The sequence below is a fragment of the Canis lupus genome, chromosome 2, assembly GCF_003254725.2.
Source record: "Canis lupus dingo isolate Sandy chromosome 2, ASM325472v2, whole genome shotgun sequence".
In the NCBI taxonomy this organism is placed as follows: domain Eukaryota; kingdom Metazoa; phylum Chordata; class Mammalia; order Carnivora; family Canidae; genus Canis; species Canis lupus.
Window position 1 is genome coordinate 36,237,251 of NC_064244.1, and position 22,953 is coordinate 36,260,203.

A 22,953-nucleotide genomic window follows, 5' to 3' on the forward strand; every position below is an offset into this window, starting at 1 on the left:
GGAAGTGGAAGTAAATAAAATAAATCTGCCAACTTCTACTTGTGTAGATCTCACAGATATTATATCCTCTTTGCCCTGCATTTAGATGCAAGATAACCCATTTTAGTACTGATGTTTCATACTGGCTTCTCCTTAGAAGGAAGTGATGGCAAGAATAATTTCTCTACGGAAATACTGCCCTCCGCTACCCCACAAGTGCCACCTTCCATAGACACCCACTAAAAACCACAGCATCTCTTCAAAACTAGAGTCATCTAAGGAGCATGGATCCCCAGAGGAGAAAACTTACCCATTAATAAGGATTTGAGGTTGGATAGTGATCATTTTCCAGTTACTTTAGAAAGTTTTTAATTCCCAATGACAGATTTTCTATTTTGCAACAACTGAAATAGCAACTAAAAGACCAGCAATGACCCCTTTCTCTTCTGTGTCCCTATTCTTGGTGTCTATGATATTGTTCATTTCCTAAGTGCATCTCATAGAGCATGGGGGACAGAGTGGGGGAAAACAGGATTCTGTGCTCAAGGGAAAATGAGAAATACAGGGTTACAACAATCCCACAGGATTTTTTTTTACTGCAGGACCTCTCAGGACCTCTAACATGCTAATGTGCATTTCAAGCTTATACAAATGTACATGAAGGATCTGGAGGCAAGAAAGAGAGCAAGGTGCACAGGACTGCTTGTGTGTGGAGTATAGGTTACTTTACTGAAGTAAGCTAATTTACTTGGTCATTTTAGCAGCAACAATTAGGATAAATAGACCAGTTATTTTCACTGACCCAGATCATCCTCGGTCTGTAATTGAAATGGTCTTTGACAGTTTTCTGGTTTCAGCTCAGTTTTGAACAAACTTATTTTGATTGATGGATTATCATTTTTCTTAAATATCTTTCTTCATTTAGTATACATTCCTGTAAATGTAGATATTATCTTTAAATGTTTAGGAAACCATCCTTAAAACTAATGATTTTCCATTTTGGAAACTCCCTAAAAACCATGTATTAATGTGGATGACCAGAATTCAAGAGGAGGTGAAACAATAGATTTTGTGATTAGATCATCATATCATTTAGGGTTCTATCTGGCTTTGAGTAACAGAAAACTCCATTAATAGGGCCTACATAGCTTGTTTTTTTCCCCTTCATGTGATGAGTAGTTGGTAGGTGGGCATTCTAGGGCTGGGTGTTGTGGCTCACAGATATCACCAAGGCACCTGGCATGTGGCATTCATCCTCATGGTTGCAAGATGAATGCTGCTCCTTGATGCATTACACCCATATTCTAGATGAAAAGAATAGGGAGGGAAGGTGGGCAAAAAGTGTGTGCCAGCTGTCCCCTTATCAAAAAAACAAAATCTTGGGCAGCCCAGGTGGCTCAGCGGTTTAGCGCCGCCTTAAGCCCCGGGGTGTGATCCTGGAGGCCCACCCAATAGATTTCTAGTTATAGCTTAATGGCCAGAAAAATGCCACATGGCCAGCAGTAGCTGTATAGAAATCTGAGGAACTGAATTCTTTTTTTTTAATTTTTATTTATTTATGATAGTCACACAGAGAGAGAAAGAGTGAGAGAGGCAGAGACACAGGCAGAGGGAGAGGGAGAAGCAGGCTCCATACACCGGGAGCCCCACGTGGGATTCGATCCCGGGTCTCCAGGATCGCGCCCTGGGCCAAAGGCGGGCGCCAAACCGCTGTGCCACCCAGGGATCCCAGAACTGAATTCTTTAGCTGCGCACTTGGGGTTCTATTAGTAACATAGCCTAAGTCTGGAATTAGGCTAGTCTGGGGTTAGAATCTCAGCTCTAAAAAAAAAAAAAAAAAAAAAGAATCTCAGCTCTGCTGCTCAGTGATTATGACTTTAGGTTTGTCATTTTCAGTTTCCTCACTACAAAATGGAGATAAGATGATAATGGGGTTCTGAAGACATTAATTGAACTATTTTTTGTAAAATGTTTAGGAGAGTATCTGGTATGCAGTAAATGATATATGTAGGTACTTTCTCAACAAATGAGTAAGGAAAGGACATTAAAAAGTAGCAGGGATGAAAAATGTGGATAACATATAAAACAGACCTGTATACTACAAGTAATATGAATTTCATTAATTTCTTGAGCCAAGGAATGTTAATTAAGTGCTGCCACCTCCCCCACAGGACCACAAACCATTGGATTTGGAGGGATAGATTACTCTTTCTTCTTTCAAGGAAAATGAGGATTTCATGTCTTTCAGTCAGTTGCTTTTACACTAATGGTAGGGCGTTGGATTTATTTATTTATTTATTTATTATTTATTATTTATTATTATTATTATTACTTTAGGGCATTGGATTTAAAGCCAAAACTTATTAGAGGCTTGTATAGTTACTGATACATTGGGGGCATACCAGCAAATGGTCCTGGAAAAAAAACATACATTTCAGGGTGAGATACCTCCTCTTTCATTCATGGGTTATCTTTTTTTTTTTTAATAAAATTTATTTATTCATGAGAGACACAGAGAGAGAGGCAGAGACATAGGCAGAAGGATAAGCAGGCTCCTCACAGAAACACCAATGTGGGACTTGATCCCAGGACTCTGGGATCACGACCAAGCTGAAGGCAGATGCTCAACCACTGAGCCACCCCGGCATCCCCATTCATGGGTGATCTTATTCCAATTTTAGGCTTGGCTATTATTATTAATTTTTTAGATATATAAAATCTCTTTCTTATAGATATCGTATAGGCAGATAGTTATTTAAGACAAATAGATTTGAATTCTTAGCTCAATTCTACTGCTAACCTTAGGCACCTTACTTCTCTAATCCTTAGTTACTTTATCCGCAAAATAGGGATGGTAACAGTACCTATTTCCCAAATTTTAGTAAAGGCTGGAAATGTAATAAAGAACTTAGCACAGATCCTACTACAGAGATAAAGCTCAATAAATATCATTACTATCACTACCATCATTATTACTTTTTTTTTTTTTTTTTTTTTTTTTTTTTAATTTTTATTTATGATAGTCACAGAGAGAGAGAGAGAGGCAGAGACACAGGCAGAGGGAGAAGCAGGCTCCATGCAGGGAGCCCGACGTGGGATTCGATCCCGGGTCTCCAGGATCGCGCCCTGGGCCAAAGGCCGGCGCTAAACCGCTGCGCCACCCAGGGATCCCTCATTATTACTTCTTAAAAGCAACTTTATTGAGCTGTAACTTAGACACAATAAGATGCACCCATAAATTTTGACTAATGTTGAAACCTGTGTAACCATCACCACGATTGTGATATAGAATATATTTACAACATCATCCCCAAATTGTCATTTTAAAAATGGAAAACGGATGCCTTATCCAGTAATAATACAAAGGCGAAGTCACTGTGTAAAGCATCATATGGTATTGACTATAAAAAAGAAAGAGTATGTGCTAACTAGAATTACAAAACCATGGAAATATAGCAGAAGGAGCATTCATTTTGAGGGCGTTGGGGAACTAACTGGTCAGACATACTGTTTATTATTGCTTCTGCCTATTTAGCATTAATTCCCTCTTTTCCTGTCAACAGGAGTTTGTCCTTTGGGGGAAACAACTCCTCCCCAGTGCTTGATGTTTTAGGAGCAGGGCTATTTAACCTCTGGCTTCAGTCTTGTAATTTCTGCTGTAATTCTTGGGGAGAAAACACCTCTGTTACTGCTAATATTGCTGGATATAAGTTTGGAGGAGCAGAGAGCACCATAGAGGAAGGTCAGCTTGTGGGGCGGAGAGAGAAATCTGGTGCTCACATCATCATCCAAGTCTCCTGAGGCTACATCTATTTCTGGTCCTTAGTTACATGAGGGCCTAAGAACCTTCATCATGGACCAGCCCTGTTCTTCAGTTTGTGTTCAGGAACCATGCTCACCTCTGCGTATGTGGGTCAGAGATAGCATTATGAGAAATGAGAATGCTTTCCAGTTTTCTACAAATGGAAGGTCATTGTGTGGCAGATGTAAAATTAACTGGACAACTGAAGTCAGAGATAATACGGATTTACAATGTATATAGTATTACTGAAAGTAGAACTATTTAGATTTAGTGTTTGACTAATTTGAAGGAATTGAGACATATTCCAAGGATATTGGGTCAAATTATTTGGCCTAAATTATTTCTCTATTTTGTTTGAAAGTGACTTTTGTTTTATCTGCATTCATAGCTATGTTGTCATGAGTTGCTGTTTCTTCCTTATTAAACTTGAGTCCCTCCTGTTGGCATTGTGCACCTCTTAAGTACCTGTTGCTGTTCTAAGAGCTGGGGCTGTAGCAGCAGACAACACAAAACCTCTACCTCATGGAGTTTATTTTCGAGGATGTGAGAGATAACTGCACCTTCCATGTGCCAGTTTCTGTCCTTGATACTACTGCATTCGGATTCTCTTTTTCTGATAGTATTGCCTGAAGTGTGGGAAGTGTTTATGGAAATTCTGGGTTAAATTAATAAGAAATGAAATGTTATCCACACATATTTGTAAATGGGCATATATGTATGTATCGCACACACTTCTTAGCTAAGTAACCTGGCTTAAGTTCCTTTTTTTTTTTTTTAATTTTTATTTATTTATGAGAGAGAGAGAGAGAGAGGCAGAGACATAGGCAGAGGGAGAAGCAGGCTCCATGCACCGGCAGCCCGACGTGGGATTCGATCCCGGGTCTCCAGGATCGCGCCCTGGGCCAAAGGCAGGCGCCAAACCGCTGCGCCACCCAGGGATCCCCTGGCTTAAGTTCCAATTATGGGCCTCAATTTCTCATTTGAAAAGTGGGTATTATCATGGTACCAATATTACCTGGTAGGGATTAAATGCATGTAAATAATTTAGCTCTACTTTATGTCTGGCACAGATGATAGCCAATGTTATTATTAATACATTTATTTTACTTTATACACAATTGCCCCAATATTCTGCAATGGAAGAATATGAATCATTGTGCCCCCACACCCCCAGTTTGTTTCATTCATTTAACACTGATTGAGTATCATGTGCCAGGCCCACTGTTTTTTTAGTTTTTTCCAGACATGGCTGCAACAGTATCTCCCGTTCTTCTCACTTCCCCACCTAGAGGTACAGTCTAATTCCCTTCTCTTTGCATCTGCGTGGGATTGTGACTTGCTTGTAGCTAATGAAGAAATTAGCTAGAAATTTGTGACTTCTAAGGTTAGGCCATAAGAGGTGGTACAGCTTTTGCCTTGTGAGATGGGGCATTCACAGTAGAATCCTGAAGCTGCCATGCAAGGAGGAAGCCCAAAGTAGGGCACACAGCAGAGAAGCCTTGGGCCCACCCAAGAAGAGGGAGATGCTCAGCTAACCACCCCTGCTCCAGCACCTGTCACTGTCTGACTGGAACACAGGAGAGACTCCTAAGCTGGAACTACCGAGTTAAGCTCTTCCACAGAGACCAGGAGAGAATATAAAAAGATTGTTGTTGTTTTAGAATATTAAGTTTTGGTGTGATTTGTTATGTATCAATAGAGAACCTACCTTTTAAGTGCTCAAGATATGGTATTAAGCAGATCTTTCTCATTCTTGGCAACTGAGGAGCAACTATTTTCAGGATTTTAATTATCTGTCCCACAGCTGTTCGGGCCTGCTCTCAAGTCTAAATTTGTAGATACAGCAGCAAACAGATCATACTCACTCATTCATTTATGTATTCAATAAACCAGGCAATTGATTTCTCAACGTAGATGCCTCTTCTGGCCCCAGAGTTGGCAACCTTTTCCCCATGTTTTTAAGCACCCAGGCCTTCTCCTGTCTCACCAGGCAGCCCTAATGCTCTTCTCCTGTCTCTCCCATCCACTAGCAGCAATTAAGTCCATTCTGTGCTATTCATCTTAGTGTGGGTAGCATCTAGTTTAATGCCTGCACATAGCAGATCTATTAAAAAAAAAAAAAAGAACAAACCAAAACCAAAAACAAACAAAAAACCCTTAACTGAAAGGCTCCTAGCTCCTGGACACACAAAAATTTATTTCAGGGACAGTCCCTATGCTCTAGGAGTTCCCAATTTAGCACTAGATACTGTGGGATCCAGCCTGACCAGTGCAGTTAAGTGAGCTGCCTGAATGAATTCCAGTAGTGGAACAGAGGGAGGACAGGGCAGCGCACTGGGGGTGGGAGGTGGGGAAAGATTTAATTTAGTCCACATTTGTCAGTCACCGGAGCACGAATGGCACATATAGCACACGGTAAGCTCTCAGTATCCGTTACCGTATGCAAGCCACTGGCCTAGGTAGCAGGAATGCAGCAGCGCACAAGAAAACTGCAGTGGTCTGTGCCCTCGTGAAGCTCACAGGGTATCAAAGGACGACAGGCAGGAGGTAATTATGTAAAATTGTGCTAGATGCCCAACAGGAAAACAACAGGCAGCTGAAATTCTCGTAAGGATGTTAGAGCCTTTGGCCGGGGAGCATCCGTGGGCGGGTTTTGAGCAGGAGTGGCCATGAGGGGCGGGAAGATTGCGGGCAAGAAGAACTGGTAATTTAAAAATACAAACATTTTCTGCTTGGCTGGAATACGGAGCGGGTGAAAAGGGTGGACATGGTGGTTCGCTGCGCTCGAGGTTCTCCCGGGCTCGGGAGCTGCATCTCGAGTGAAAGCTCGATTGCCCAGCCCTGCAGGGCGGGTTCAGGGGGAACTGCAGCCCCGTTTCATGCTAGGCACATTGAGGGTCCTCCGCTTCCCAGACCTGCGGAAGCAGCACCTCGGGTTCGGGTCCCGGCCGCAGCAGGTCCGCAAGACCCGGAGTGGGGAGCGTCGGCGCCTCGCAGCGATCACCCCTCCCGCACGGGGTCTGCAACACCGCGCGGGCGGGAGGGGGCGGAGCCTGTGTTGCGGACCTGGGCGGTGGCGTGGGCCCGCCCCCCGGCCCAGGCCCCGCCTCCGCACCCCGCTGATTGGGTCAAGGCCGCGGAAGGGCCGGCTGTCCCCGGGAGGCAGGGGGGTCGGGCTGAGGCGGGCGTGCTGATTGGTCCGCCTGGGATTAGGTCATCGCTAGCAGGTTCGAGCGGCCCGGACGCCGGCGGGGCGGCCGAGGCTGCTGTGAGAGGGCGCTCGAGGCCGCTGGCGAGCGATCGGGCGAAGGAGGCGGGGAGGCGGCCGCCGCGCTCGCCCGCCTGCTCGCTCGCTTCCCGGCGCCGCCGCGGGTCGGTGGCCGCGCTTCCTGCCCGCCAGCCGCTCCGTGGCGCGCCGCCGGAGCAGCCGCCCCTCGGCCGGGACCCCGCGCGGGTCGGCAGCCGTGCGCGCCGGCGGACACCGCGCGGAGGGCGAGCCGGGGCCACACCTGTGGAGCCGGCGGGCGTCGGGGGTCCCGGCCGCGGTCCCGCCGCGTGCGTGCTCGGGGCTGCGGGCCTCCCGGGCGCTGGGGCAGGCGCGCCCCCCGGCTGGGCGACGCGGGCGCGATGGGGCTCCCCGCGCTGGAATTCAGCGACTGCTGCCTCGACAGCCCGCACTTCCGAGAGACGCTCAAGTCGCACGAAGCGGAGCTGGACAAGACCAACAAATTCATCAAGGAGCTCATCAAGGACGGGAAGTCCCTCATCGGCGCGCTCAAGAGTGAGTGTCCCGAGCCCGGCGGGGACGCGACCCTGAGGCGGGAGGGCCGTCGGGCGGCGGGGTCCCGGGCGACGGCCGTGCACGCTGCCGGCGGGCGCGCCGGGGCCGGGCGGGGGCGAGCGAGCAGCGGTCGCCGAGGCGGGCGCCCCGGAGCCCCCCGTTGGCGTTCGGGGCTGGCGGGCGGGGGCCGAGGGCGGGCGGCGCTCCGGGGCCCCGCGGCTGGCTGTGCGCGGCGCACAGGTGTCCCGGGAGTGGGACGCCCGTGCCTGGCGCGCCGCGCACCGCGTTGGGAAGCCCCCTCGCGCCCGCCGCTCCGGCTCGGCTCCCTTGGGGAACGCTTGCTCACCCCGGGGTGCCCGGCCGGGGAAGCGGAACGTGCCCCGGCGGAGGGCGGCTGGGGACCGCCCCGCTCCGTGCGCGCCGGGCTGCCGGGGCCGCCGGGTTCTGCGAAAGGCGCGGGCGCTGCCAGGAAAGGGCCGGGCGCCGCGGCTGGGAGCTCGCGCTTCTGGGGAGCGATCGCGGCCAGTGACCCCGGGCGGTGAACGCGTGCAGGTTCTGATTCTTGTGCTCAGCAGAAGGTGACAGGGGTGGGAGGACAGCATCAGAGTGTTCCTTTACTCTAAACTGTGGGCGGGGGTTTAAAAATAGAACGAACATATCCTGACTCTCTCCCGCTCCCTCGCTCTCTCTCTCTCTCTCTCTCTCTTTTTTTTTTTTTTTTTAAGCCTCTCCCTTTATCCTTGAAAACTCAAAGGTTTTGAGGGAATGTCCTCCGGCCTCACTCGGAGAGCTGAAGTTAAAACTCGTCCTTAAGGATTCCGGAGCCCTTCGTAAAACCCATTTTTTACTTATTTCCTCTTGGTAGGGGAGAAATGAGATTTGCATTCTGTGTATGGTTTTTCCCTTGACCTTTGCAGAGCCAGAGAGTTTCTCCCGGCCAAACGAAAGTGTTCTAGGGATGAGCTCCTTGGATCGTGAGGTCGATCTTGGTGCTTTTTCAATCTCCCCCCTTTAAAAATAGCTCCGTCCATCTTTTAGTTTTTTGAGTCAGGAATAACATGAAGGAAGATAGTGGAACTGTCTTTGACTTTACTTTCCCGTCTGTGGGATGGATTTCTTCATAGGTGCTACCTTTCAGCTAGGCCAGGTTGCATTGGCTGAGTGGAGTGCTATCTCTGAAAATTGTTCCCAGGCCTCTTGAAAGGGGATTTCTGGAAGTCAATTGCCTGAGATGTCATTTTGTGATCCTGTTGCTTCTAAAAATGTAGGGGGAGATAATGGAACCCCGGGACAGCAATTGCCAATCTTTTGGGGTGAAATAAACATAAAATTGTGGTGTGATGAGGTTCCTCAGAGGCAGGGTCTCTGATGATCTGAGGCCTACCAATAACTCTTCCTTTCCCACTGACCATCTTTGATTCAGGAAACACTCCACCCCTGGTTTGGAGAAAGTTAGGAGCCCACTCATAGACTGGGCCCACGAGTTTTGATTCAGTCTCATTCTGGCTTTAATTGGCCTTCTGCTTTATTCAGCAAACATATGGAGTGCCTGCTGTGTGTAGGTACTGCTGCCCTGGGTCCTGATGATGTAGCAGTGATTATTGTGTTGCCCCTTTGGCAACAGAGACTGACTCCTTGCCGGTGAATTATCTCATGTTATTCATTTTACACACAGGCTTGATGAAGTCACTAGTCCAGAGCCACACAGCTCCAGCAGTGGGACCTAATCTTGCACCCCTGCATGGTCTGAGCCAGAGTCGGAGTTCCTGCTAACACAGAGCTCTTAATCCTCTCTCATCCTGCTTACCCAGAGTGGACCCCCTGGACCAAGCCTGCTAGAATTTGGAACTGCATTTGTATATCTGTCTTGAGTATGAGTAGGGTACATTTGTGTGACTGGGAATTTATTTGCCTGCTACTATTTTTTTTTTTTTTTTTTTTTTTTGGATAGGGCTAAGAATTCCTTGGGTGGGGGGAAATAATGCAGTGATAGGGCTTAAGAATTATTTAAGTTGTCTAATGGAATGGAGCAGCCCTGTAACTTGGGGGAAAGATTAGTAAGGAACTAAATGTTCTAATCTGTTTATATCTAGTTGTATGTATTAACAATACTCTGACAGCTACTATTACCTGAGTAGATCATGTGTGACCTCTTCAGTGGAAAGAGTGGAGTTGATCACTCTTTCCCAGATTTCAGGCATTCCATTATCATTAGGTGCTTGCTACAGTGTGTATTACTGTCTTAGTATTTGTGTATTATTTTTCTTCTGTTCATCCTTTTCATTACTGAAAATGTAAAGCCAGTGTTTTTAAAACTAATTACACGAAATAAATACATAATTATGTAAAATACCCTGGTTTAGATAATTTACAGTCTCTTTGAGCTATAAAATTTTATGGCTTTATTTTATAATTAGTATTCATAGACCTTTGGGTTTAGATTTCCTCCGTGTGATAATCTGAGGCAGTAAAACTAGCCTTTTGGGATTACCAAAGTTCACCTTGATCATTGTTATTATTGCTTTCATTTTGTGCTTGAAGAAACTGAAGATCGATCAGAGAGGTCAGTAACCTGCTTAAAGTAACAAAGTGGTTAAGTATATTTGAACCAGAGCTATCTGATTCCAAAGCCTATGCACTTAAACTTGAAGCAAAACTATTGTCTAGGTCAGTTGTCTCTTGAGTCCCCTTGAGAATCTGATAAATAACCCCCTATGAAGTTTTACCTTGGAAGCCCAAGCCTCTGGTCTGGATACATAGAAGATAAATGATAAAAGATTTGCAACCTACGTTGGTAACGCTGTCAGTTTTCTCTTTCCTGATTTGTTCAGGTCTTTTCTGTGGCTGTCATATGCCCAGAACTCATTCCTTGCCCTGGTGATTCAGTGTTTCATTCGGGAGGATTTTGTGTGTTCAAGACTTTCTGTTTTTCTGTAGAGATGATAGAAGTTGGAGATGAAGTTCAGACTTGTAGAATTAAGTTTTAACATTTCCTGGGTTTGAATCTTAAACCCACCACTTACTGGTAGACTTAGGACAAGTCACTGAGCCTGAGTCCCTCCAGGTAGTAGCCACCCTGACTTTCTAGTGTTGTGAGGACTTAATGAATCAGTCCTTGTAAAGAAAACACTTAGCTTGGAGCCTGGTGCATAGCACTACTCACTTGTTGGTAGCTATAATCATCTGCCAGCTTTCAAGGTTGTCAAGACTCAGAGCAAAAGTAAGAGCAGAGGTACAGTTTTTGGTTTGGGTGCAGGGAGTTAGGCTTATGCCTTCTTCGTAATTTACACAGTTGTGTATGTGTTAACCTCTGGTGGGAAGAATCCTGGTAATCCTATTTGTATAATGTTATGCCAAAAAAAGTTCCACAAGTTAAAAAAAAAAAAAAAGAAAAAAGAGTAAGTTTCCCAACATACTTTCTATTCCAAATAACGTTTTGGTAACTTGAATTTTCAGTCTTCTTGCTAGATTAACATGCCCCCTCAGTGGCTAGGCTGGGTGCGTCTTGACTCTCCTGCCTTGCAGGAATGGACTTTATGGCTGGTCTCATGGACCCAGTGACAAACCAAATGTGGGTTCATAGAAATGAAAGTGAATTAGGCCGTTGGTTTTGAGGGGTGGTATGGGTTTTCAGGAACTGTTTCTTTCCATCTTGAGAGTTGGCTTTTGGACTTGTTGCTGTAAATTTGGCTTCTGCTTTCTCAGATAGAATGAATACCCTTATTCTGATAGTCTAAGGTAGGGCAAAAATGCAAAATTTAAAAATATCAACTCTTTAAAGGTATAATTCACCCACTTAGAGAATCCAATTCAGAGGTTTTTAGTACATTCGCAGAATTGTACAGTCATCCCTACAGTCAATCTTAGAACATTTCCATCACCCCAAAAGAAATCTGATTCCCATTGGGCATCAATCATTCTCCATTTTCTCCCAGCTCCTCCCTACCTCTGTCCCCAGCCCTTGTCAATCACTGATGTATTTTCAGGCAATAAATATGCCTATTCCAAACATCACAGGTACAATTTTAATAGTTTCCTCCTGGGTGGTGGTGACCAACTTTAGGTACAGAGTTTTTCATTGGAATTTCAGGTGGGGGAACTTTGAATCTATAAGCTGCTCTTCAGGGGGGTTTATGTAGGGGTGAGATCCCAAAGATGGAACCATGTCCTGGAGCTGGGAGAAACCTGGGTATTTTGTGTTTCAAACCCATGAGTGGGGAGTAGATTAGTTTTAGTCCATGGTACTGTGGATGGATACAGAGGAGACCAAGATAAAACTAAGAATCTAGCCCCTTTCCTCTCTGACCTTTCAGTCAAGTTGGGCAAGTTGTGTGATATCCCATAAAGCCCTGACTCTGGGGTTTTATCCTGTTGGGTGACACACCCCCCCCCCCCCCAAAAAAAAATGAGGTCAGTGTATTTATATTTCTGTAGTTGAGCCTTAGTATTCATGAGACTTTTTGGAGATGATGTGCTTTTGGTTATTGAGCACTTACCAAGTATCTGGCCCTATGCTAAGTGTCTACATTGTCTCATTAGTCCTTACTGCTGTCCTGTGAGATGAATACTCTTATTTTTCTGTGTTTTGGAGTTGGATAACTTTTCTAAGGTCCAAAGCTAAGAAGTTGTGTAGGTTTTGAACCTGGCAATAGACTTGAGGGCTTTCTCTTGAACATGAACCTTTTTTACCTTCAGTTATCATAGTGGTACTGAAGATGCAAATTCTTCATGGATCTAAGCCCTAAAAAGGAGAAGCATGCAGCAGGTGCTAGATTAAGTGAAAATATTATTCTAGTGGTTTTTCAGAACTTGAGACCTGGGTGGCAAAGAATAGCTCGTGTTTTGTATTGTACTTTGGAGTTTTGTGTTTCTCTCCATCATAGGATTAAAGAACAAAAAAATGAGGGTGTTTGACTATCTCTTGCCTTTTATAACAATAGAGTTTTTCTTTGGGAAGTGCTGAGTGATTATCAGTGATTTAAAAAAAAATTAAAATATGTGTACTTTTATAGCATCGCTTTCTTTTTTTAATTAAAAAATTTAAGTTGAGGTATAATTGACATATAACTTTATATTAGTTTCTGGTGATTCTGTATTTGTATATGTTGTAAGAGATCACCACCATACATCTAGTTAACATGTGACCCCATACAGTTAGAATTTTTTTTTTTCTTGTGGTGAGAACTTTTAAGAGCTACTCTCAGCAAATTTTAAACGTATGCTATGTTATTATTAACTATCATCAATATGCTGTACAATACTTTCCATGACTTATTTATTTTAAAACTGGAAGTGATTCTTTTTTAGCTGGGTAATAAACCATCAAACAGGAAGGCCAGAAACCTATTCCCCGGTCTGATCTGCTAAGATAAATGACTTATCCTCTTTGCTCAATAAAACGAGCAAATAAATAAATAAATAAATAAAAGAAAAAGAAAAAAAAATCAACATCAAGAGTTGCATGCTTTATTATTTTTTTTATTTTTTGAATTTATTATTTTATGTAAGAGTTGCATGCTTGAAATCATGTCACACTTTTGTAGTTCTTAGGATTTGGCATAGGCTTTTTGCATTAGTAAGATGAGCCCTTCATTCAAATGGTCTCCCAAAGGATGTTCATTGTCAGCCAGCTTTGTTTAGGAGTAATGATATTACTTACAAAATCCTAATATAGGGCAAATGGGTATGGAATTGGGTAACAAAGAAGGTTTTCCCAGTTTCTTTGCTTTGCATTATTAGCACCTTACAGATAAAAGAGGAAAAAAAAGACATTTCCTAATCATTTGTAAATGGTGGTAATTTGTGATACTGACATTTGGAATATTACTCATGCAAATATAAATAATAGTAAATAATATCCAAATAAGATATTGTAGTTTTTATATAACATTGACTTTATTTTTTTATTTTTTTAAAGATTTTATTTATTTATTCATGAGAGAGTGAGAGAGGCAGAGACACAGGCAGAGGGAGAAGCAGGCTCCATGCAGGTAGCCCGATGTGGGACTGGATCCCGGGTCGACAGGATCACGCCCCGGGCCAAAGGCGGGCGCCAAACCACGGAGCCACCCAGGGGTCCCCTATATAACATTGACTTTAAAAAAAGTTCCTCGTGCTCACTTCGGCAGCACATATACTAAAAAAAGAAAAAGTTCCTCTACTTTAATCCATTCTGTTCTAGGGTTGAATCAATTACATCTAATCTATAGTTCTCAATTTACTGACAGAGGTTTAAGGTTCTTAAATTAATAGACTATATTAATAGACTATTTTTAGTGCAGTTTTAGGTTTACAGAACAATTGAGTGGAAAGTATAGAGTATAGCCCTACACACCTATTCTTCTCTATTTTTCCTATTATTGATGCTTTGCATTAGTGTGGTGTATTGGTTGCAATAGTGATACAATGTTGTTACCTAAAGTCCATAGCTTACATTAGGGTTCACTCTGGGTTTTGATAAATGCTTAATAATGTGTATCGGCCATTGTAGTATTATACAGAATTGTTCCACTGCCCTAAAAAATCCCCTATGTTCCACTTACTCATTTCTGTGTCCCTACTCTTGGCAACCACTGCACTTTTTACTGTTTCCCCAGTTTTGCCTTTTCCAAAATGTGATATACTGTGCTAGGAATCATAGGGTGGTTAGCCTTTTCAGATTGGCTTCTTTCATTTAGCAATATGCATTCAAGATTCCTTCATGTCTTCTTGTAGCTTGACTGGTCATTTCTTTTTATTACTGACAAATATTCCTTTGTCTGGATGTACCATATGAATGTATCCATTTATTTATTGAAGGGCATCTTGGTTGCTTCTGAATTTGGGCTGTTATGAATAAAGTGGATACATTTGTTTGTAGGTGTATGTGTGGACTTAGGTTTTCAACTCATTTGAGTAAATACCAGGGAGCACAACTGGTGGATCATATGGTAAGATATGTTCAGTTTTGTAAGAAACTGCTGAACTGGGGTACCAGGGTGGCACAGTCATTAAAAGTTTGCCTTCAGGTTGGGTTATGATCTCAGGGTTCTGCCTTTAGGTTGGGTCATGATCTCAGGGTCCTGGGATTGATCCTGGCATCCCCAGTCCCTTGCGTAGGGTTCTCTGCTTGGGAGGGAGTTGGCTTCTCTCTCTCCCTTTGCCCCTCACCTCCGTTCATGCTCTCTCTTGCTGTGTCATGTGCTCTCTCTCAAATAAATAAAATCTTAGAAAAAAAGAAGAAACTGCTAAACTGTCTTCTAAAGTGTTGTACCATTTTGCCTTCCCAGGAACAAAAGATGAGAGTTCCTGTTGCTCTATATCCTCACCAGAATTAGGTGTCAGTGTTTTGGATTTAGCCATTATAACAGGCATGTAGTGGTATCTCATTGTTTTTTAAATTTGTGGTTCCCTAAAAACTTGATGGGGAGCATCTTCTCATATGTATATTTGCCAGCTGTGTATCATCTTTGGTGAGGTGTCTGTTAAGGTCTTTTGCCCCATTTTTAAATTGGGTTATTTGAGTTTCCTTATTGTTGAGTTTTTTTTTTTTTTTTTTTTTTTTTTTGCTTTTTTTTGGTGAAATACACATAACACAGAATTCACAGAATTTAACCTTTTGTAGGTGTACACTTCCTTGGTATTCAGTACATTCACAGTGTTGTGTAACCAGCAGTGCTGTTGCTTTCCAGAACTTTTTCATTATCTCTAACTTAAACTCTATACCGATTAAATGATAACCCTCATTCTCCCCTCCCTCAAGTACCTGGTAACCTCAACTACTCTGAGTACTTCATGTTAGTGGAGTAATAGAATAATTGTCCTTTAGTGACTGGTTTGTTTCATTTAACATAATGTCTTCATCCATGTTGTAGCATGTGCCAGAATTTCATTCCTTTTTATGGTTGAATATCTTATTTGTTGGGCTTTGATTACCAATAGCTATCATTGGGAAGGACTATTCTTTTTCCTTTAAAACCATAAAAAGCTTTTATTCTCCTCTTCATTTTTCCTCCCCACAGAATGATCACTGAAAGTTGGAATTGACCTATCACTTTATCATGAGTGCTTCTCATGAACATTATGTTTATGGTTATTTATTTTAGAGAGCGAGTGAGCGAGCAAGCACAAACAGGAGGGGCAGAGAGAGGGAGAGAGACTCTCAAGCAGACTCCATGTTGAGTGTGGAGTCGAAGGGGAACTTGAGCTCATGACCTTGAGATCACGACCTGAGCTGAAACCAAGAATCAGATGCTTAACTGACTATACCACCCACATGCCCCTATGGTCATTCCTTTTAAAATATCCGTTTGTTTCAGGTCAGCATGTTTTGGAGGAATTTTGTTATAAAAGCTTTATTGAATTAGAAAATTCACCAGTTTTAAGTGTATAATTCATTCATTATAGTTAGTTTACAGAATTATGCAACTATCACCCCATTCCAGTTTTAAAACATTTCTGTCACCCCAAAAAGTGACACTTCTGTCACTATTTTTACCACAAGCCTCAGACAACCATTAATCTACTTTTTCCTATAACTATAGTTTTGTCTTCTATGAAAATTTATGCTGAATGGACTCATACTATATGTGCATCTGGCTTCTTTCAGTTAGTATAATGTTTTTAGATTGATCCATGTTGTAGCATGTGTCAGTGGTTTGTTCATTTTTGTTGTTGAAGAGTATTCCATTTTGTAAATCATACTTTATCCATTCACTGTTTGATGGACATTTGGGTTTTCATTTTTGGCTTTTATGAACAAAGCTGTAATGAAGATTTGTGTACGTGTTTTTGTTTGGACGTATGTTTTCATTTCTTATTTCTTATGTGGGAGTAGAATTGCTAGGTTGTATGGTAAACTTAGGTTTAATTTTTTAAAAACCTGCCAAACTTTTCCATAGCAGAAACATTCTTTTAAATTCCCATCAGCTTTGTACAAGGGTTCCAATTGCTTTACATGTGTATCACCAGTACTTGTTATTGTCTGTCATTTCTATTGCAGCCATTTTAGTAGGTGTGAAGTGGTTAATCCTAGTTTTAATTTTCATTTCCCTGTTGACTAATGATTTGAGCATATATTCATGTGCTTATTGACCATGGAAGCATTTTCTTTGCTGAAATTTCTGTTTAGATCTTTTTGTTGGGCAGTGTTTTATGTCTTGGATTTCCCCCTTTACTATGTCCCATAAAACTTTTTTTTTTTTTTTTTTAAAGATTTTTATTTTATTATTTATTCACGATAGTCACAGAGAGAGAGAGAGAGAGAGGCAGAGACACAGGCAGAGGGAGAAGCGGGCTCCATGCACCGGGAGCCCGACGTGGGATTCGATCCCGGGTCTCCAGGATCGCGCCCTGGGCCAAAGGCAGGCGCCAAACCGCTGCGCCACCCAGGGATCCCCCATAAAACTTTTAATAATTAAATGAACAGCACCCAGGATATTTACTCCATTTGTCTTCATTTGGCGATTTTTTGCTTCCACTTGCTTTAATCTCAGATGCATTTGACTGCTCAGTTATAGGATCCCAGGGCTTATGGCAATGATTCTTAGGAGGCTGAATTTCAGGTTTCTGCTTTTGTAAGGCTGGCAGCATCCTTTTGGACAGAGGCCTCGGGCTGGGCTTCCTAATTCTGGTCGGTTTAAGCTAATGATCACAAACCCCATGAATTGATGAAATGAGAATGGCCAGGGAGGAATCACCACTGAGCTCTTGGGGAAAGGAAATCATGAGGGTGACATTGCTATCCTCTCAAGGCCATTGCATTTTACAAAGCTAGCCACAGGAGGGATTCCAATATGAAGCTAACAAAATGGCTTTGCTAGATTTAAATTTCTGATGGACCTTAGTTTTAATTTTTTAAATTATAACTCAGCGTGTTTCAAATGATATATTTTTTGCTGTCAAAGGAAGATTTTCATTTAACAAATATGGAGCCCTGGTCTGCTCTTTCCATGTCCTGCAACTCCTAGAGTAGCCTCCAAGTTTTACAAGCTCTTTGACATCTATTGTTTAGGTCTTTTGCATCCAAATGGCCAGTTTATATTTGTCTTGTGATCCTTCAAGTGTGTTCGATTATGTTTCTGAAGCTTCATTTTTTGCTTAAATTGGAAGCATCCTTAATAGAACAGGCCTTTCTTTTAGGCACTGACATGGATTCTAAAAGAACGAGGGCATGGGAAAAAAAAATCGTGTGTGTGAGTGAGGGAGAGAGAGAGAGAGAGGGATTGAAGAAGAGAGACAGATTACAATTAATTGGCTGTGTCCTAATTAGCTTGGGACCTGTCCAGTATGTTTTCTGAGCTCTAGGTTCTTAGGGATACAACAGGAGATGGGATAGAGCTTCACCCATATCTAATAGGCTAGTCCAAGCTTAAATATCAGGGACCAAGAGGGAAATACATTTGCTAGGGTGAGAAAAACTGCATTAGTGGTCAGAGGAATGTTTACAAAATTGAGTCACTGGGATTTACACATTTCTGTAGACACCCAGAGTGGAGAAATAGAGGAAATATTGAGGAAAACAGCTTGGCAGTGTGGGCCAGAAGCTGTCACGGCATGTTTACATCTGGCTCATTTCACCTTGGTTGGAAGGCACAGAATGCTTCAGAGGGTGAGCTTGGAGGCTGGGCAGTTGCCTACTATATTTAGAAAGAGGAGATTCCTGAGGTTAGAGTGGTCTCTGTGTGTGTGCGTTTTCTTTGCCAGATGGACAAAGGTTTTAGGGGCTTGGGAATTCTGGACCAAACCTTGTTAACCAGCTGGCTTCTCTGGGCCAAGCCAGTAGCTGCACTTTGACTCCTGCTGCTGCCGCAAAAGCAAAGCCAAAATAAACCCCATTTTACATGGTTTGTAAAGACGTTACAGGTAGATTTCAAAGCTCATCTGATGTTGCTATCAGATGTGCTTTACATTTTTACTCTAGGCTAATTTGAACACTTTGAATCTATGAACTGGTTCCTCCTGTGAGACTTTCAGTGGATTTCCAGGCAGATTGAATGAGCTTGAGGCAATTTCTGTGTCATGGACCCTGTCTGCAGATAGAACTGAAACCTTAACAGAGTCCTTACTGGGTATCTCGTTATTGCACCTGTGGGTCAGGTGTAGAAAATGATTATTAGTTGAGCAAATAAAATAAGATTAGAACGGCATTTTTACTTTAATTCATATATATACTTATTTATTTTAAGATTTTAAAACATTTATTTGAGAGAGGGAGTAGAGAGCACAAGCCGGGACGGAGGCGGAGTCGGGGGTGGGGTGGTGGCAGAGGGAGAAGCAGACTCCCTGCTGAGCAGGAAGCCTGTTGTGGTTTGTGATTCCAGGACTCTGAGATCATGACCTGAGCCCAAGGCACATGCTTAACCGACTGAGCCACCCAGATGCCCCTCATACCTATATTTCTTTTAAAAGATTTATCTAAGTAGGTAATACTTTTACATGGTACACAGTTCAAAATGTGGCAAAAAGGAATGTGTTTCTCCCAATTCCTCTTGCCTCCTGATCCCAAGGTCTTGTACTGGAGACAACATTTTACCATTTCTTGTGAATTTTTCAGATAGAATTTATGCATGCACCAGTAAATACATATTTATATATTTTTCGGTAGCATGCCATATGCACTGTTTTGCATAGATTTGCTTATTGCATGGTTTTAATGTATTTTAGATCTTATTGTACATTGGTACATATACAGCTACTCATTTTTAGCATTACACTGTACTCCATTGAATGGATATGACATAGTTCATTTAACCAGTCCCATAATAATAGACATTTATGTGATTTCCAATCTTTTACTGTTACCAGAACATCTTGCTACCTGTCGTGGGTACATGAGTGAGTTGATGTGTAGGACGAATACTAGAAATGGAGCTGCTGGGCCAAAGGATATATGCAGTTTTTATTTTGATAAATATGCTATAGGAGTGTTTCTGGAAAGTTCTGAGTGAAGTGAATTTTATATATCATGATTGTAGTATAGGAAGAAAACTCACTAGTTGGTTATAAGTAGCCTCTATAATTAAACAGTCCTTAGCGTTTTCTCCATTTCTTACTCCCCAGTCTGTACATAGTGTTGGTTCTGGGATTAAGAGCCACAACAAAATCTTTCCCTAAAATGAAACCTAGCTGTACTAGGAATCTCTTGAATGTAGGGCCCAGGGAACTTGTTTGCATTACTAGTGAGGATGCCGCTGAATTTTTATTTTCTTACATCACCAGTTTGGCAGGTGTTAAAGGAGAGTAGTCTCCTACTTTGGTGACTAGAGATCATGACTTTAGGCCAGTAGGCACATCTCGTCTATCAGCAAAGCTTCTCCAGGCAATGGAATTTCTGGGGAGTGGTGAGGGACCAGGGAGTTTTTTCTGACCTCTCTCCTAGGGCTGCCTCTCCCACCAAGCTTAGCACTTTTCTGTGAAGTGCTAGAATAGGATCATGCCACCTGTTTCATGTGGCCTTTATTTCACTGCCTGTGATAGCTCATGTTGAGATGGAAGGTTTCTGGGACAGGGTGGGCACAGTCACTGTCTTCTAGGTGCTCATCTTGAGAGGAGGCAGGGGAAGCACAGATGGTCCAGAGCACAATTAGAAGTTGAAAGGATCCTGGAGGACATAATAGAGAACTCCGGGAGAGTCAGGGGAAAGCTTATCAAGTCCAAGGAGGCAGTGTTCCTAATGATAAATCATTTAAAACCACCTCTCTATTAGTTTTGCCCCACCTTTACTACTGTTTATTTACTTTGTAAAACTCTACTTCTTAAAAAGTACATTCATTTCAAAAAGGAACTCTACAGCATTCTGAAATTACAGGTTTGATGTAGTTCACCATATTTTCTTCTGAAATATGTTCACATAGTCATTAAATCATAATCATTAGATTGAAGATTATTTATCATTGTCTCCCTTAAAATACTCCTGTATTTTACCAGTGATTTGAGCTTTAATATGCTTAGCGCTATCCCAAGGCAGAAATGTCTGAGAAAATGGATACCATCTGGTCATGGTGCCTGCAAAGAAGGGGAGGGGAGGTGAAGCTGTGCTTCTCAGACTAGGTACAGGTGTCGGGGGAGCGTGCCAGGGAATATACAAAAAGCAAGTGACAGGGAGGGCACTTTGCTGAAAATCTGGTTCACTCAATGTAATCATTATTTGAATATTCAAACAAACACTGATAGATTATAGGGGAGAAAGCAAGATTCCATGGCATTTTTCTGAGGAGACATGCTGGTGTGGGCGAAGAGAACATGTAGTCAACAGCAGACCAAGGAGGGAGGAGGCCAGGGCATTTTGTTTCTGTCTTAGGTCTTGGGGGGGCATGGTTGAACTCTGTACCAAATGTGTGTATGATACAGGATACAGGGCTAAGTAAGGTTTGCCCTTGCTGAGTTGTTCCTATGGAGTTATGTAGGTGGAGGCACCTACTAGGCAGTGGGAAGCATGGGTCTTATGTTCTGGAAAGAGATGGTGGGTTCCTGGTATAGCTTTGGATCTCTCCAGGTGCTATTAGAAGCCTAGGCAATGGTTCTCAGCCTTAGCTGCCCATTGAAATCATATGAGGAGTTGGGACTCATCCCAGGAGATTCTGATATACTTTGGGTTGCAAATATGAGCATGGGGAATTATAGAGAGAGGGAGAGAGCAAGTGGGGGTAGATGGAAGGGGAGAGAATCTTAAAGCAGACTTCCCGCTGAGTTCGATGTGGGGCTCCATCTTGTGACCCTAGATCATGACCTGAGTTGAAACCAAGTTTCTGATGCTTAACTGACAGAACCACCCAGGTGCCCTGAGCATGGGGGAATTTCCAAAGCTTCCCAGGTGATTCTAATGTGCAGTGAAGGTGGAGAACCACTGGCTTGGAGTGGGTGAAAGAGTGGAGGCCAAAATCAGGGGGAATAGCAACATTCAGCAGAACACGTGGGTAGAGGGAGGGTTGGAGAGATTTTTGCTCTGATGACAAGGTGCTTGATTTTGGCCCACCCCTTTGGGTGAGGGCTTGCCCAGAGTCCTTTGGATCTGACATTGGAAGTGAAACTGCAGAGTAAGTGCAACAGTGATAAATATCCACCTTATGATATTGTGAGGAATAAGTGAGATAATTGTAGGTATTGTGTTTAGCAGAGTAAGCTGACACCTGGTAAGTGCCCTATAATTGGAATGTGCCATTATTGACATTTCTTTTTTTTTTTTGTTTTGTTTTGTTTTTTTTCATTATTGACATTTCTATAGATTGTCCTTGTTCTAACATGGTTGTTCTTAGACATGAATTTGTGTAAGAATTCCCTTAACTGAGGATTCCCATTCTGATATGTGTGTTCTAGGGTGAGGTCTGGAAATCTGCATTCTTTGCAAGGCCTCCTGGTGATTTGCATGGAGGGGGTCTGTGCCTGGGATCTAGTTGTTCCATGAGCTTGGCCTGTGAGCCTGGACCCTTCTGTAGCATTGGGGGGTGGGGGAAGCTCCTGAAAGGAAACCTTATGCTCAGGAGCAACCACAGGGCAAACATTTTTTCCCACGGTGAGTCTTGGGTGCTCTTGTTAGGGTTAAAGTCATTTGGGGTCAGAGCTTGTAATTATGTTGCAAATTTTTTTCTTTAAAAACATTCAGGAAGCTAATGAGCTGACTGAGCTGTTGCACAGCTCCAGGGGACTCAGTGTCTGGGGCAGATTAGGAGGGAGACTGGTTTGAGGGCTCTGCAGGGGGTTGGGGAGGTGAGGTGCAAACCCAGAGAGTTGATCTCTCCCCTCCTGTCTCGAAGGTGCCTTAGGGCAATTCATTTCTGGCAACAGCTTCCTCCTTATCTCTGTTCGGATCTTAGCTGGGTCTCGGCAGTATCAGGGTGACAGCACACCAGAGCCACCGCTGATGAGACCCCTGGATGTCACTGGGAGGAGCTTAGTGCTGCTCTCCCCCTGTTGTTTGCTTCTTAAGAAATCCTGTGGGCTGCTTTCCCACAGGCAAGGCTTCCTTGCATTTGTATCAGACTAGTGCATTGAGATGTCTGACATACATCTTTCCCTGGACTGCTTATCCAGCAGATCACCAGCCTCATAACTCCTGCTGTGGGCAATATTGAGGCCTGGCAGGCACTGGGAATAGATGCCTCTGCACCTACAGCCTTGCCTTGTCCCTGCTGCCTCTGGCCTATTGGCCAGACCTTGGAAGCTACCAACAGCTTTGCCTGCTGAGGTCTCCCGGCCCTCTGACTGAAGCTGCCTTGCGCTCAGCATGCAAGGTCAGCAAGCTACCATGTTGCCAGCTCCGTTAGGAGCAACTAGATGGTTCTCTCTCTGGAAAGAAATCCTGTTTCCTCTTTACATAGCCAGCATGCTTGTAATCAGTTCCTCTGGAGTGAAGCTCTGTTCCATTGCATAGAAAATTGGAGTGGAACCGAGAGCTTTTGGCCTTAGTGCCATT

The 22,953-nt window shown here is 43.3% G+C and overlaps 1 protein-coding gene across 14 annotated transcripts in view; it reads left to right on the forward strand.

The window, feature by feature from the left end:
• Positions 1-7,224: 7,224 nt before the first annotated feature.
• ARHGAP26 (Rho GTPase activating protein 26) overlaps positions 7,225-22,953 on the forward strand; it is a 418,559-nt gene continuing 402,830 nt past the window's right edge. For 3 of the 14 annotated variants that reach the window (XR_003136019.3, XM_025445226.3, XM_025445234.3), the window contains exon 1: positions 7,235-7,562. Coding sequence is in view for 12 of the 14 variants with exons in the window: in XM_025445226.3 (XP_025301011.1) it covers positions 7,409-7,562 (154 nt within the window). In the remaining 2 variants the exon portion in view is untranslated. Of the gene's footprint in view, positions 7,563-22,953 lie in introns of all 14 variants that reach the window. The other 11 variants (XM_025445227.3, XM_025445229.3, XM_025445235.3 and 8 more) reach the window with 7 other exon arrangements.